General features: G+C 40.5%; 1 protein-coding gene across 1 annotated transcript in view; it reads left to right on the forward strand.

Moving 5' to 3' along the window:
- The window catches only part of LOC124288796, a 318,833-nt gene that overhangs the window by 204,484 nt on the left and 99,522 nt on the right, over positions 1 to 14,827 (forward strand). Inside the window, exon 20 of the mRNA XM_046725327.1 lies at positions 2,741 to 2,920. Coding sequence (XP_046581283.1) covers positions 2,741 to 2,920 — 180 coding nt within the window. The remainder of the gene's footprint in view (positions 1 to 2,740; positions 2,921 to 14,827) is intronic.

The following is a 14,827-nucleotide window of genomic DNA, read 5'->3' on the forward strand; positions in this document are numbered from 1 at the left end:
GCAACTGTGGCACCACTTGTCATCTCTTTAAGTCGTGACTATGACACTACGACGGACGAGGAACCGACAGGTCTCCCGGAATAGATTTTGAGATGCCCCCCATGACTGGCTGTTCCGTTTCTGCGGTTTCACCCCGCCGCGACAGATAACAACTTTTGCGTTTTCAATGATGATAGTTTCTTAAACAATTTTTTTTGTGGAGTCCGGAAAATTTTCAAATATAAGAAAGCTGTTGGGTATTAGTAAATGATAAACGTGTACTATTTATATTTATGTGGCAATTTTGTACAATGATAAAATTTACAATTTATCGGTCCGTTTCTGACTCAAACGGACTGTAGTGGTGGCTAAAACAAAAGCCGTTGCCAGTCTATCGTGTGAGTTTGGGCGTTGTTGTGTTGAAACATTACGTTTGCATTCTGCTTTATATGAAGGAAGAATGTGTGGCCGAAGAATGTCGTCTGTGTAACATTGTGCCGTAAATTGTCATGGACGTTCATTATACCAACAACCCTGTTTCGAGCATAATGTTCCCCACGACGACTTCCATCTGTACGTAGAAGCGGAAAAAAGGAGACACGTCACCTAAACAGACACGTTTCCATCTCTGTTGTGGTTATATGTCGTATCCTTGACACCACTGGCGTAGCGACCGACGATGCTGATCAGTCGGAATACCGGAGCGCGTAGACGGTGACTCACTCCCTGGGCTGAAATCTAACGCAACCTTGGTATTGCTGTGGTTGGTACGGTCAAACTCCCAGCGTAGACATCTGATTGGATAAAAAAGCCAACCAAGGGAGATAATAAGGTCATCGGCTCGAGCCGTATATGCATCCAGGGTATAGTGAAGATTTATCGGAACGTATACCCTGGAGAAAATCGAGGATGGGATAATCCTGGATAAAAATTATGGTTAACACATTTTCGGGAATCACATTTAGAACACACACAAACAAATTCACCAAAAATGGTACCATTAAGATAACTCAAAGTCAGTATGGTGTGTGGCATCAATGGGCGTCGATGACGGCGTTGCATCGTTTGTGCATGGAATGAATTAGCCGGTTGATGAAGGCCGTAGTCACTTGGGTCCATACTCTGCGGAATGCCTGATCGAGTCCAGCCGCAGCTGTCGGCCTTGGTTGGAGGTCATTCAGTCTTCTTTGAATCTCGTCCCAAGGGTGTTCTACTGGACTTAAATCCGGACTCCAGACTGAGTGAAGGCCCTTGTAGGATTTGGATGCCCTGTTGTCTTAGGACACATTCTGTGACGTCCAAAATGTGGTACAACGTGGGTGTTATGTCTTGGTCAATATAGTGAGCAGCTGTCACGCCATTTCCTCGTCCTGGACCGAGATTCTGGAACACCAGGTTCAGACTGATTGCACCCCGCACGATGGTGCTTGGACCATCCCATGAGTCTCTTTCAACGATACACACATATGAAAACCGTTCCGCACACCTTCGTCATACTCTCACTCACTCATCAGAAAAAGCACAGTTTTCCATTGTCGATAACGCCATTATCGGTGCTGAGTGCCCATCGCAGTAGGTTTTGGCGGTGACGAGCGGTGAGGACAGGATCACGATATGGTCAGTGACAGCAGAGGTTTCTTCCACACTGTATCGGCACTCAGTGTTGTGGGTCTGTTGTGAGTCCCAGTGGTCTGGCCCGCTGTTTCCGTCGCTCTGGTGAAGCGATGCTGCGGATGGTTGCACATCATCTGTTGGTCTTGACGTTGTGATGTTACTGGAGATCTTGGATGCTGTTAGTGGCCTGATACCACTTCTGGAATCGGTAGAATGTCCTAACATGAACATTACAATGATTGGCTACCCTCTGTGCAGTCTGGCCAACTTGCAATCGTCCCAAGGCTTGGTTCCTCTGATTTGTCGTAAGTCGTAGCATGGCAATTGTGTCAAAACAAGAAAGATTTAAGGCGAGTTTGGGACTCGCTTTCATTGGTAGGGTTGTCATGATATGCAAGCGTATTTTCATTTTCACGAATGTCATATGGAACCTCAACCGCGTCTGCCTCTTTAGGTGCTTTTTCATCAGAAAAAAACAATGATGTCAATTTGGATTGAATAAAATGTTAACAAAACGGTACGATCTTAATAATAACACCACCTTGAAAGAACAAAATTTTGTATTTCGTTTTGAAAGGTGACGTTTCTTTTTGCGGTCTAGTATATATGTTCAGCGCAGAAGGAGTTTGTTTTCTGAGGACGATCTGGAGATCAGAAGAAGATTCAGTTTGAGAATACCATCACCTGTTAAAGCTTACCTGAGCACCGAAAGTAAACACAACTCCGGCTAAAGCATTCTTAAAGTTAATACGTAACTCTACCACAAGGATCGTGGGAAGAACATATATTTAAACGAAACTTAATTGTTATCCTGCCAATAACATCATTAGTGTTAAGGGGTTGTAAATTTCAAATTTTCAGCAACTCAACAAGGCCAATATACAGGAAGCAATGCATGGAATGATGAATGAACATTCTCCTTGAATTCCAACTTAACTGTTGCCAGATTGGCAGGAAAACTGTGCATGCCATTATTACTCATTATGTAGCGATTGCTGCGCATATGATGGCTGCCATGTTGGACATGTGAGCTAACTACTCTCAATCATTCATGAATCGACTAATTTCAAGAAATACATCCGTTGAAATACATACAAACTGCGCTGAGTATACAGTTGTATGGATATAATTTTAATTATACTTCCAGAATGTAATAAGGAGGATCTAGTGGCTGGGAAAGGCATAATTAAGACGTGTGACATACAAACCAAGTCGATAACATGTCAAGTCAAATGCAAGCATGGCTTGGTGTTTCCAGAGAAGCCATTTTTATACACCTGTGGATATGGCATATGGACACCAACAAGACAAACTGTCTCATGTACAGGTGGGTTTTTTCAGTGTTAACTTATTTACTTTAGGTGCTGTGCTATTGACGTATACGTTTTTCTCATTATATACTCAGCAGCAAAAACAACGTCAGTACGAATTCCAAATTAGATAGGCACTGTAATCAAATCATTACAGAAATGGACATAATAAGCGGATCAAAAACATTTTTTGTATACAATATTCTGACACAATAACCCGGCACAATTTCAAGACATTACGTGAACGTTTGCAGTCCATTCAGACCCTTGACTTCAGTATCTAGTGTGACCACCACGAGCGGCAATAAATGCAGCACAGCGTCTATGCATGCAGTGCACCAATCGATTGATAAAGGCCATTGGAACCTGGAACCACACTCTGAAAAAGGCCTGGCGCAATAATTCGGCTGTGTTCGGCTTTGGTATGACATTATTCAGTCTCCTCTGAATTTCATCCCAAAGATGTTCAGTTGGGTTTAAATCAGGACTAAGGGCTGGCCAGTGCATAATGTTGATACCGTTCTGCTGTAGGAAGTCCCGTGTAGCTCTGGCAGTATGGACCCGGTCGTTATCATGCTGGAAAATGTTGTTCCGGTGACGTGCGAAATGTGATATGACGTGGGGGTCTCAGAGCTTGGTCGATGTAGCGCACTGCTGTGATGCCGCCTCCTCTCCCTGGACCAAGGTTCTGGAACACCACAGGACCCATTCTCTGGTTCAGGCCTATTCCACCCCATACCATGATGCTTGCACCTCCATATGTCTCTGTCCATAACATATTGGTCTAAATAACGCTGGCCACGTCGTCGCCATATTCTTGTTCTGCCATCTGCACTTGATACGCAGTACCGACTCTCATCTGTGAATAGAACAGTTCTCCATTGCCTGTATCGCCAGTTTTGGAGTTGTAGGGCAAACTGTAGACGTTCATGCTGATGACGAGGGGTGAGGATAGGTCCACGGTAAGGTCTACGGCAATGGAGGTTCCCGCTGTTAAGACGTCGGTGTACTGTATCAGTACTGATTGGTGTTCCGTGTGTTCCCACTGTCTGGCGTGCTGTTTCGGATGCCTGCATGAAAGGATTCTGTACATGCTTTCGCACAACATGGCGGTCTTGTTGTCTTGTGGTCACCCTTGGTCTGCCAGTACGGGGCCGATCATTTGTGGTGTTGGTGGCCCGGAAACGTTGCTGCAGCCTGAAGATGGTCCGAACGTTGACCTGGAAGTGATTGGCAACGGCCTGTGCAGTGTGGCCAGCTTCAAGTCTTCCTGGCGCCGGGTTCATCTGAGCTGTCGTAGGTCGCGGCATCCTGCTGACGTTGTAAAGTGAATGTTTCAACCAGGTTTGGGGATGCATTTTATAGGACTGGTCCTTGTTAACGGCACGTGCAGCATGAGTTGGAGACAACATGGAGAACACCATACCATCTCCGAGATCAGGTTGCGTTTTTTAGACCATTTCCTGGGTTACATTCTGAGTTTGGGAAGGAATGTCTTTGCTCAGGTAAAGTTGGAGATATTGTCATAAATATACAATCAAAACATTAAATGAGTTTACAGTTATCCGTTTCTGTGAAGGAAAATTCCAAACTGACGTTTCTTTTGCTGCCTAGTATATGTATATATAGCTGTAAGGCCCCAGGCCCATGATACAAAATTCATGGCAGTGCAGACGTCTCCATACATCAAGGATTAATTTCTTATTAACATGCATGACACTTGGTAAGCTACGTGAATTTCTTTGCATGAACAACATAACACCGTCCCCTTGTAGACAACTCGTCTCAAATGCAGGGTAAAACAGAACTTACATAACCAGAGTCAGTCTTTGCTGGTCCTCTGTCTCGAGCCACCCTGCAACTGGTAAGTGATTGGTCAATATCATATTTGTTATTTCAATGCTCTCACGAGTCACTTTGGGTATCCCCTGCCGGTTACAAATCTGAGTAAGGACATAAGTATAATTATCACGATCGAACTTGTGATTCTATTGACATAAATCTCACATGGGGATATAATGTCATGGTTGAACGTTGTTGTTCTCTTGACCAGAACATAATTTGTCAGGTGTTTGATATATTTCTGAATAACCCGTGTCTCGTTGGCCAAGGGATTTTGGCATTTTCATTTATCTGCCCGATTAGCGGGGACCAGTTGACCACATCTACCTGCCTACTTCGCAACTGTAGAATGTTTCTCATTGACCAGTGATGGATGGTGGATTGATTGGTGGATGGTTAAATTTACAAGTTTTTCTAAATATTTGCCAGAAACATCTACAATACATCTCCATGTCTGCGAGTACATATAACAAATTTTCCGTCTCCTTTGCGACACGATTTCATGAAAACAAAGTGTTTATCCCAAATATAACCATACCCACATTTACACAGTTGACATTTAACATTGTACGCCCAATTTGGCACAATGTTTTTCAGACAAAAGCATCATATTATATCATATTTCTGGCCGGTATTTTATCATTTTATGCAGATATACATACACAAAGGCGACTACATTCACCATAAACATTAACATTTAATTTAATACGTTTCACAAGTAATCTTTCACAGACAGATTCAGTTTATTTAGCAAGGTACATTCACGAACTGAAAGAACGAATTTGTCAAAAAGAAAGATTGGAAAAAGATTTACAGGCACGGTTGTAAAAATTCCACACGTTTGGAAACTGTCCAGTATGATATTTTAGCTTGGATGTCTCCAAGGGCAATTTTCTATTTTTATTTCAAACAAACGATCATGCCCTAGCATACTGGAATCCACACGCAAAGAGCTTGCTCCAAGTAACATTTAAAATGCTATGGTTTGCATATTTTCGTGCTAGTCATTTATCTCCACTTTGTGTTTATAATATTACATTTTCTTATTCCAAACGAGTAATGTGATTGAGCTATAGGTTTCTCACACTTTAAGCATGATTTGAAACCTTGAAATGAAGGCTGAGTTCTTTAGGTATCAGAAATATTATTCCATAATCCTATAGTTGATATAAACAGGAATCATACGAAAGTCTTAACCTTGCAGGAAGTATGATAATATTATTAGCATTCAGAAGGTTATAATTGGATCTTGATCCCACATTATCTAGAGTTATATCTTTTAAGTACACAGGAGCTAAATTATTTTAATTATATAAAATAGACAAAGCTTTCGTATTTTTCTTAGTTCATCTAGTCTCTCCCATGCTGTCTTATAATATATAATTTGCCGTGAGGTATATCTAGGAAGACCCGTAACTATTCTGGCAACTACAATTTCTCGAAAGTTTTCTTCTGTTGTACAGTACAACCATCCCATAGTTAAAAGCTTATCCAAAGTGTGGTCTAATAAATATCTTATAAATACTGTTGATTGCATTTTCTGTTCAGTAAATATTTCAAGTTTCTCATTGATGATATCATCTTGGAGCATGACTTGATAATTTGATTAGTGTGACAAGACCATTTGCCGCTTGCTATAAATGTTATTTCGAGATGTGTACGATTGATTACCGAAATGATTTACTTTCCGTCAAAAATATATATTCAATTCTTCAGTTTCATCAATCATTAAAACAACACTGCTTCTGGGGTTTTTCAGGATTATATAAGACCAACCAGTCTTTGCTCTAGCTATATAAAATGTCTAGAATGGCATTAAGAGAAATTTTGATGTCTTTGGTACATTTCGATGATCCCTGATGATCCCTGGGGGACACCAGCTGTTAAATATCTGGGTTTGGATATAGTTCCATTTACAAACATCACTTATGTAGCTCGATATCCACTGTAAAGCCGGCCTCTAATGCCATACATCTCTAATTTACGTATAAACCCGTTCTTTGTGCCACACACGATCAAAAGCTTTGGATACATCGCAAAATATCATACTTTTCTTCACTGTCGAATGATGTACAAATGTTATGATAAAGTTCAATGGATTGGTGGACAATTGAATGACTTGCATGAAAGCCTAACCGGTACTTACATGATAGTTTGTTAACATGGAAATGGGTTTTCTAGTGTTTTTTCTTTGTTTAGCTGCAGACATTTTATGACATCAGATATTTCCTTCCCAGAAATTATTATTTTATCTAACTGGGTTGTCATTTGGACGAATATTTATTATCTTTTAAGGAATGCACGTTTTCACATGTTGAGTAAATTTGTTATGAAATAATGAACAAGCATCATTAACATTTGTTGATACATCATACACGTCCAAGTCCAAGTCAGTACTAATACATGGGTTAGAAAAGTCAAATAAATTTATGCTAAATCCTGTTATGGGGTGAAAAACTGAAAAGTTAAAATTTTCAGAGAATATTTTTAAAATCTCATATTGAGAACCAAATGTACTTCTATATGAATATTTCCAAAAAGAACACGAGAAACTACTAATATGTGGGCTGGAAAAGCCATATCATTTGAATAAAACCATAGAAAAAAGACTTCAGAGCATACATGTTCTATTTTCACGGGTAAAATAAACACAACTTCAGGAACATGCAATAGAGTTCCTATTTTTGTCTCTTCAAAGTTATGATTTATGTGAAAGAGAACTATCCCCTATAAATATGAAGAAGCTGTTCTCACATGTTTGAAGGTACAGATGTCTCTTTATTGTATATATAGTCGACAACAGGTACTGACACCAAATGGTTACAAATTGGCACAAATCGCACGGAAAGGAAAAAAGGAAGGAGGAACAGCAGTTGTTTATCGAAACAGCTTCACATGTTCGAATCTTATTGTTACTCAACTCAAATACTACCTATGAAATCATCGGATTACAGATGAAGTTAAATGCGGAAGTCTTAAATTTGCTCACAATTTACAGACCACCAAAAAGAACCAACATCTTCTTTGATGAATTCTCTGAACTTCTGAATTTTCTGACAACCTTAAGTGGAAAACTTGTGATCTGTGGAGATTTTAACTACCACGTTGAAAATGCTCAGAACAAGGATGCTGCAAATTGCCTAGAGCTTATAGACACCCACAACCTGCTCCAACACATCACAGACCCAACCCACTCAGGCGACCATACTCTGGACTTAGTTATCACCAGACATGACGAGCTGAACGTGAATAGGATCAAATTTGATCATTCTGCACAATCTGATCACTTTGCTGTACTTTGCAACATCTCCTTCACCTAAACGTTGAACCTAAAACAATTACTTATAGACAATGGAAAGATATTGATATCGAGTATTTCAGTTCACACTTTTCTTCAATCAACTCAAAGCTGAGCAATTCATCGTCTTCAGAATCTGTTGATGTTTAGCACAAGCTGCAGTTGAAATACATGCCCCTGAGAAAACATACACCATAACTGTCCACAACAACGAAGTGTGGTACAATGATGACATTAGAAAAGCAAAACGTAAACGTCGTCAGTTGGAGAAAAGGATGCAGAAGACAGGTCTTGCTGTAGATAAAGATAGTCACAACTCCTATAGACTTCATGTCACAGCCTTAGTGGAATTCTCTAAACGTGAATATTTCAATAGTGTATTGGAAAATGTATCTGGGCAGAAAGCTGTGTTCAAGGTAGCAAACAGACTACTCTACAAGCAAAAGACTAAATCCCTTCCATCACACTCATCTCTAGCAAATCTGTGTGCCCAATTCTCAAACTTTTTTACGAATAAGATCCTGAAAATCCGAACATCTCTCAGCTCACCCACAGTTCTGGACAACTATACATCCCAGGATGAAGCATACCATGAATATCACAGTACTGAAACCGCCCTTCTCAAAGTGCAAAGCGACATCCTGGAAGCAGTTGGTTTGACCGGAGCAGTCGTTCTTGTTTTTGTAGACCAGTCAGCTGCATTTGACACCATTGATCATCACATGTTGCTTGACATCTTGCAAACCAGAATAGGGATCACTGGACAAGCTCTGGGTTGGTTTGACAACGTGTTTCATTGATGGTCATTCATCCGAGTCATCAGATTTGCTGTATGGTGTGCCGCAAGGCTCAGTGTTGGGGCCCATTCTGTTCACCATCTACACTTCACCACTCGGTGACATCGCACTATCACATGGACTCTCGTTCCATCTATACGCAGACGACACTCAGCTATACATGGCATTCAAACCGTCGGTGAAAGCATCCACGTCTGTCACCTTCGCAGTGCTGGAAACATGCATTGACGAGATAAAAGAATGGATGACATCCCATTATCTAAAGCTGAACGGAGACAAAACCGAGTTTCTTATCATAATGCCCAAAACGTGTCATGACATTGTATTGCCAGATTTCCACATCGGAAACCATAAGATCAACCCAAGCCAACAGGCCCGAAATCTCGGTGTCATTTTCGATGGAAACATGACACTTGAGTCTCACATAAATTATGTATGCAGGAAATCTTATTTTCATATCCGCAAAATTGCCTTGGTACGAAAGTACATGAACAAAAGAACCGCCATCTCCTTGGTCCATGCCTGTGTGTTGTCACGCATTGACTACTGTAACTCACTCCTGCAAGGTTTGCCATCATGTCTGATCAGGAAGTTACAAGTTGTACAAAACTCAGCAGCTCATCACATCACACCAATTCTCCAACATCTTCACTGGGTGCCAGTGCCACAGCGGATCAAATACAAAGTTGTCCTTCTTGTCTTCAAGTGTCTCCACAATCAAGCCCCTCAGTATCTCTCCAGCATGATAACCAGATATCAACCTGTCAGATCTCTTCGATCCTCTCACCAGTTTCTCCTTCAGCCACCTGCACTAAAATCCTGTCGCATCACCAGCCGTTGTTTTCAAATTGCCGGACCAAACTTGTGGAATCAACTCCCACAACACCTGAGATCTAACCACGACCTGGACGAATTCAAATCACAGCTAAAGACTCATTACTTCCGTGAAGCATACAACAACTAACCTTCCATCAGAGTCTCAAGCGCTGCAGAGCAGTTTATTTCTGGATAGAGCGCTATATAAGATTTTCCATAGATAAATAGAAAGATAGAACAAGTATGTCCATCCGAACTTGAGCCCTGTGCAGTTTTAGGATGCTGAAATGTGTATTTATTTTTCCGTGGCAATACGTTTGACTTTGTCCATGGTAGTATACTTGCAATGGCTATATACAAAACCAAAAGGAGTTCAATTAAGAAACTATGTGGTCCCTTAACTCTCAAGGTATTTGTCCATGGCACTAGGTGTAGGTTTACTAAAAGAAGTGTGTATTTATTGCTTAAGCAGCCACTAACAATCTAAGCTACTAATCTACACTACCAATCTTTAAATATAGCTATTTACAAAACAAATTAATCAGAATTCATCAAAAACATGAATCTCTTTTAAAAAAACAATAATAAAATTAAAATTAACATTTGTACAAAAGAATTTGAAAACATATGCGCATTTCCAAAACCTTGATTTAGCCAAGCAAAACCAAAACCATACTCAAACAAAATGTTTCTAACAAATCCAAGCCATGTTTGTCTACCAACATTATCAAGAGAGTACATCAGTTTATAACAAACAAGTGGATATCTATAATCTGGTTCAGACAGACCTTATGGTGGTGGGAGGGTCATGGTCTGGGGTGGAATAAATTACAATCACAGGACTGCCTTCATGTCTGTCAAGGGAGAGTTAATGCCCTTTATTACCGTGTGCAGATTCTTCAGAATCACATCGTATCTTTCTTCAATCACCACCAAGATGTCAATACTTTTCAACAGGACAACGCACGGGCGCACACAACAAGACTTTCCATGCAGTATCTGGCCCAGCAACACATCAGGTTATTCACTGGCCAGCACAGTCGCCAGATGTATCCCCCATGGGGCACTTATGGGACGAAATTGGTCAAAGTCTTTAGCGGCGACAACAAATGCGAAACACCCGGGAACTTGAGGCTGCATTACTGCAGAAGTGGAATGCCATCCTCAATAACTCTATTCGGACGCTTATTGACTCAATGAGGAGACGTTGAAATGCATGTGTCAATGCAAATGGCGGTCACACGCGATATTGACTTTTCCATTTGACCCCACGTGTGTTTGATCCTTTCTGACTGTGGAACATTTCAATGAATGAGCGTCTTTTCTGTGTTGCTGTTTTAGTCAGTCGTCCATCTGTTATTATCCACTCCAAAAATATCAATTCCTTACACGTGCTTTTAATAATCTCAACTTTTATAAGTGGTGCGTTTTCAATGATGTTCAGTATACAAACTGATTAAATTTGGAAAAGTTTTGCAAATTATGCTGGATTTGATCCCTAGCATTTTGGATTTCAAGTCTAGTGCGTTAACCACTAGGCAATCGGACAAGACGCTCATATATGGCTGGTTGAACATGCTGAGCATTACTGAGTAAAATAACAGATTCATTGTCTTGCCTTCAAGCACTTCAAAATGTTACTCCAAGTCACCCTGTCATCCAAGACATTTTAGAACTTTACAACGATCTTTCTACTGGTCAACCTGGCATCGTCCTCTGTTCATTACCGGGTCACGTTGGCATAGCAGGTAACACAAAGGCCGATGCTGCAGCTAAAGCAGCTGTTGACAAGCCCTTATGTCAACCAATCAGGGGATTTGCTTCGACCACACACCCGTTTTGTGCGGACATATCGTCATCCATTTGTGTCAAGATCGTTTAGTTGAGGGTCAAAATCGGGTTTCAATCGACTTGCAGAAATAACAATAAAGAATTGGTAGGTTTCATGAGTGGTCATCGATAGGCCAATCCTCCATAATTATGTTCACATTAAGTTTAAATCGATTGCATGCGATGGTAGCGTAGCGATCGGCAAAGCAAGCGGGTAGGGTACACCGATGTGTCCGGACTTGTCATAATGTAAATTGTACTGTGAAGCATTTCGAGTCGGGGGTCTTGTCCAATGCAATATATATTTTTAAACATCTTTAATCCTCGCAAAGACACGATGGCCTGTGACCGGACTTCGATCCAGCAAATGTAAACAATACATTCCGGAAGTCGGGTGACCCGGAATGAATACCAAGGAGGCCACACCTCCGACAGCTGTCAAAATGTGATACAAAGTAAGAATGAAACCAAATCCTAATAATTTACAGTGAAGTATATATGTTTTGGCTTTAGACGATTCCAATCATCCCCTGTGGAAGAAAACCCTTAGCAGAGACTGTAACTTGATAATGTAAACATACCAAATCGGAATGACTATGGATCGCGATGACAATCAGCGACTGTCAAAGCATTAAATAAACTGTGAACTGTAATATTTCATACTGACGATAAATCACTCGCGACTTGTAACTGTAACTGTGACTGTACCTGTAACCTGTACAGTTGAATCATACGATCCAGGGATATTCCGTCGGAATGAATCCGGATCGACTGTCGGATTCTCGTAACTGTCAGACGGAATGCGGATGTCAACAAAGTTGAAAATAACCCCCTAAAAATCACTTATCCACAACTAGATACTTAGAGAGCAGACCAAGTGTTAATAATAGCCATGTTATATTCTAATTGTGTTTCATTGTATAAATACCTGTTTATGTTGCAATCGCGGATATAACAGGTAGGTGTAAAGGTTTTTTTTATTGGCACGAGTAACATGTTTCTGTACGATTGAAGCACGAGTAATTTATCAATGAATTTTAATCAGGAAAGTAGTCCGTCATAACCTGACCCCAGGTCATCACCATGGAGTAGCCAATCATGGGATTAGAAATCGATCTCACACATATGTTTGATACCAATTTTCTCGCATGGATTTCTCACCCATGGGTGTGTAAGAAGTCACTATCTCATTTTTTTAATATGATTATCCAAATCTAAGGAACGTTTTCACTCAATTGGTTCGCAACAAATTCTACAGTGACTTACTGAATGCTTGGCGGGACCTATTGTCTGGACATGAGGAAATAAACTCGGAACTTAACACTACTTCCCAAGTAATTTGGTATAATCAAAACATTTTAATCGATAGAAAAACAATTTTTATACAAATTGGAAGGACAAAAGGTACACTATTTGTAAATGACCTTCTTAACCTTTATCATACCGGTACTAGATCCCATTGTCAGAAACATATCGAATTTACAGGAGAGTCCCATAATGTTGTGACTAAGAACAGTCCAAAATTTCATAGTGATGTCGAGAACGGTTCCATAGACACACGTATGGTCCCATGTGGGAACATTGGCAGGATCATCGTGAAAAATGAAACAGTCACTATTTTTTTGTAACACATCTTCTATTTCTTTGAAATTTAGTGAACAAACTTTCCTTAACACCTAAATTGATAATGCAGGAATGTTCTGGGAATAGCTAAGTAATGAAATGTTTGTTTACAGTAGATTGGTATTGATTCCTACCTCCACTAACGTTGATTGGTATTGATTGCTGCCTCCACTAACGCAGCTGGAATGGGTTTTCTTCGCAAAATTTCTGCGACCAAGTGACAAGTGTTCCTGAATGCTAATCCAGCCTTGTCAAACTTTTGAACCAGGAAATCTGGTTTAATGGGGGATTTCAATATCCATGTTGATTCTGTGTCTGACTCCTTTGGTAAATATTTCTGTGACATGCTAGCATCTTTCAATATCCTACAGCACGTGACTGGTCAAACTCATTGATTAGGTCATATACTAGACCTAGTCATTAACAAAGCATAGTTGTGATATTCTGGATGTCGTTGATGTTGGTGACAAACATATATCTGATCATTCACTTATTCAGTGCTCTTTCAAACTCACTAAACCTAAGCAGGTGAGAAAAGAAATTAGCTACGGGAAGACTTAAAATATAAACATTAGGCAGTCTTCTAATAACATTGAATCTTCTGGGCTGCTACAGTCACTCTCTTATTCTTGTTGAGTTAATGATAAGACTGGTGTTTTCTTAATATTGGATACGCATACTCCTCTGAAGTATAGTTCTGTTGTCATTCGTACTCACTGTGACCGGTATAACGATGACATCCGCAAGCAGAAACAGATATGCAGTGCAGCTGATAAACATTGGCGTCGTTCAAAATTGAAAATTCATCGCCAGCTCTTCAAAACTGCTAGGAATAATGTCAATAAAGCTTCAGCAGCAGCCAAACGAGCATTTGTATGCAACTTAGATTCTCTCATCAGTCCATTATCGAATGCAGTCAACAGTTCATTGACGGATGCCACAGTTCCCAAAGTTTCCAAACAGGCACTCCTCTCATTAAAAAGGCCAATTTAAATCCGGATGAGTTAAAAAAGACTACGGGCCAGTATCTAATCTGTCTCTCATTTAAAACTGTCTGGAAAAAAATTGTTTCACCAAGGCTTGAACAACACCTACTCAATAACAACCTGTTTGAACCCTTCCAGAGTGCTTACAAATCAAAACATAGCACAGAGACTGCGCTTGTTCATGTCCATAACGACGACATGAGGGCAATGGACATGCAGACTGTGACCCTGCTGGTCCTTCCGGATTTATCATCAGCCTTCGACACCCTAGACCACAGCATACTGCTTTCTCACTTGGAGGAAAGACTCGGTGTTACAGAAAAAGCTCTTTCTTGGATCAAGTCCTATCTGTCCGGCAGAACAGGTTGTCAAGATTGGCGAGGTTACCTCACCTCCAACAGCCGTTAATGTTGGTGTTCCGCAGGGTTCAGTTCTGGGGCCTTTGCTTTTCAGCATATATGTCCTTCCAATAGGTGATAACATCAGGAAACGCAGTTTGATGTTTGATCTCTATGCTGACAACAATCAGATCTACATATCAATAAAGCCATCTGAAAATTGAAGCCTGTGTGAGCAAGGATTATATCCTGGATGACCCTTAATTTTCTCAAATTCAATGACAGTAAAACAGAATTTCTACTATTTGTTTTTGAAAGTGCCTGCAGGTCTGTCGCTTAACATTGGCTACAGCAATGTCGGAATCACTCCATCTTGAAGAAATCTTGGAATCAT

The sequence above is a fragment of the Haliotis rubra genome, unplaced genomic scaffold (genome assembly GCF_003918875.1).
Source record: "Haliotis rubra isolate DU_JTF1 unplaced genomic scaffold, ASM391887v1 Scf425, whole genome shotgun sequence".
Classification (NCBI taxonomy): Eukaryota; Metazoa; Mollusca; class Gastropoda; order Lepetellida; family Haliotidae; genus Haliotis; species Haliotis rubra.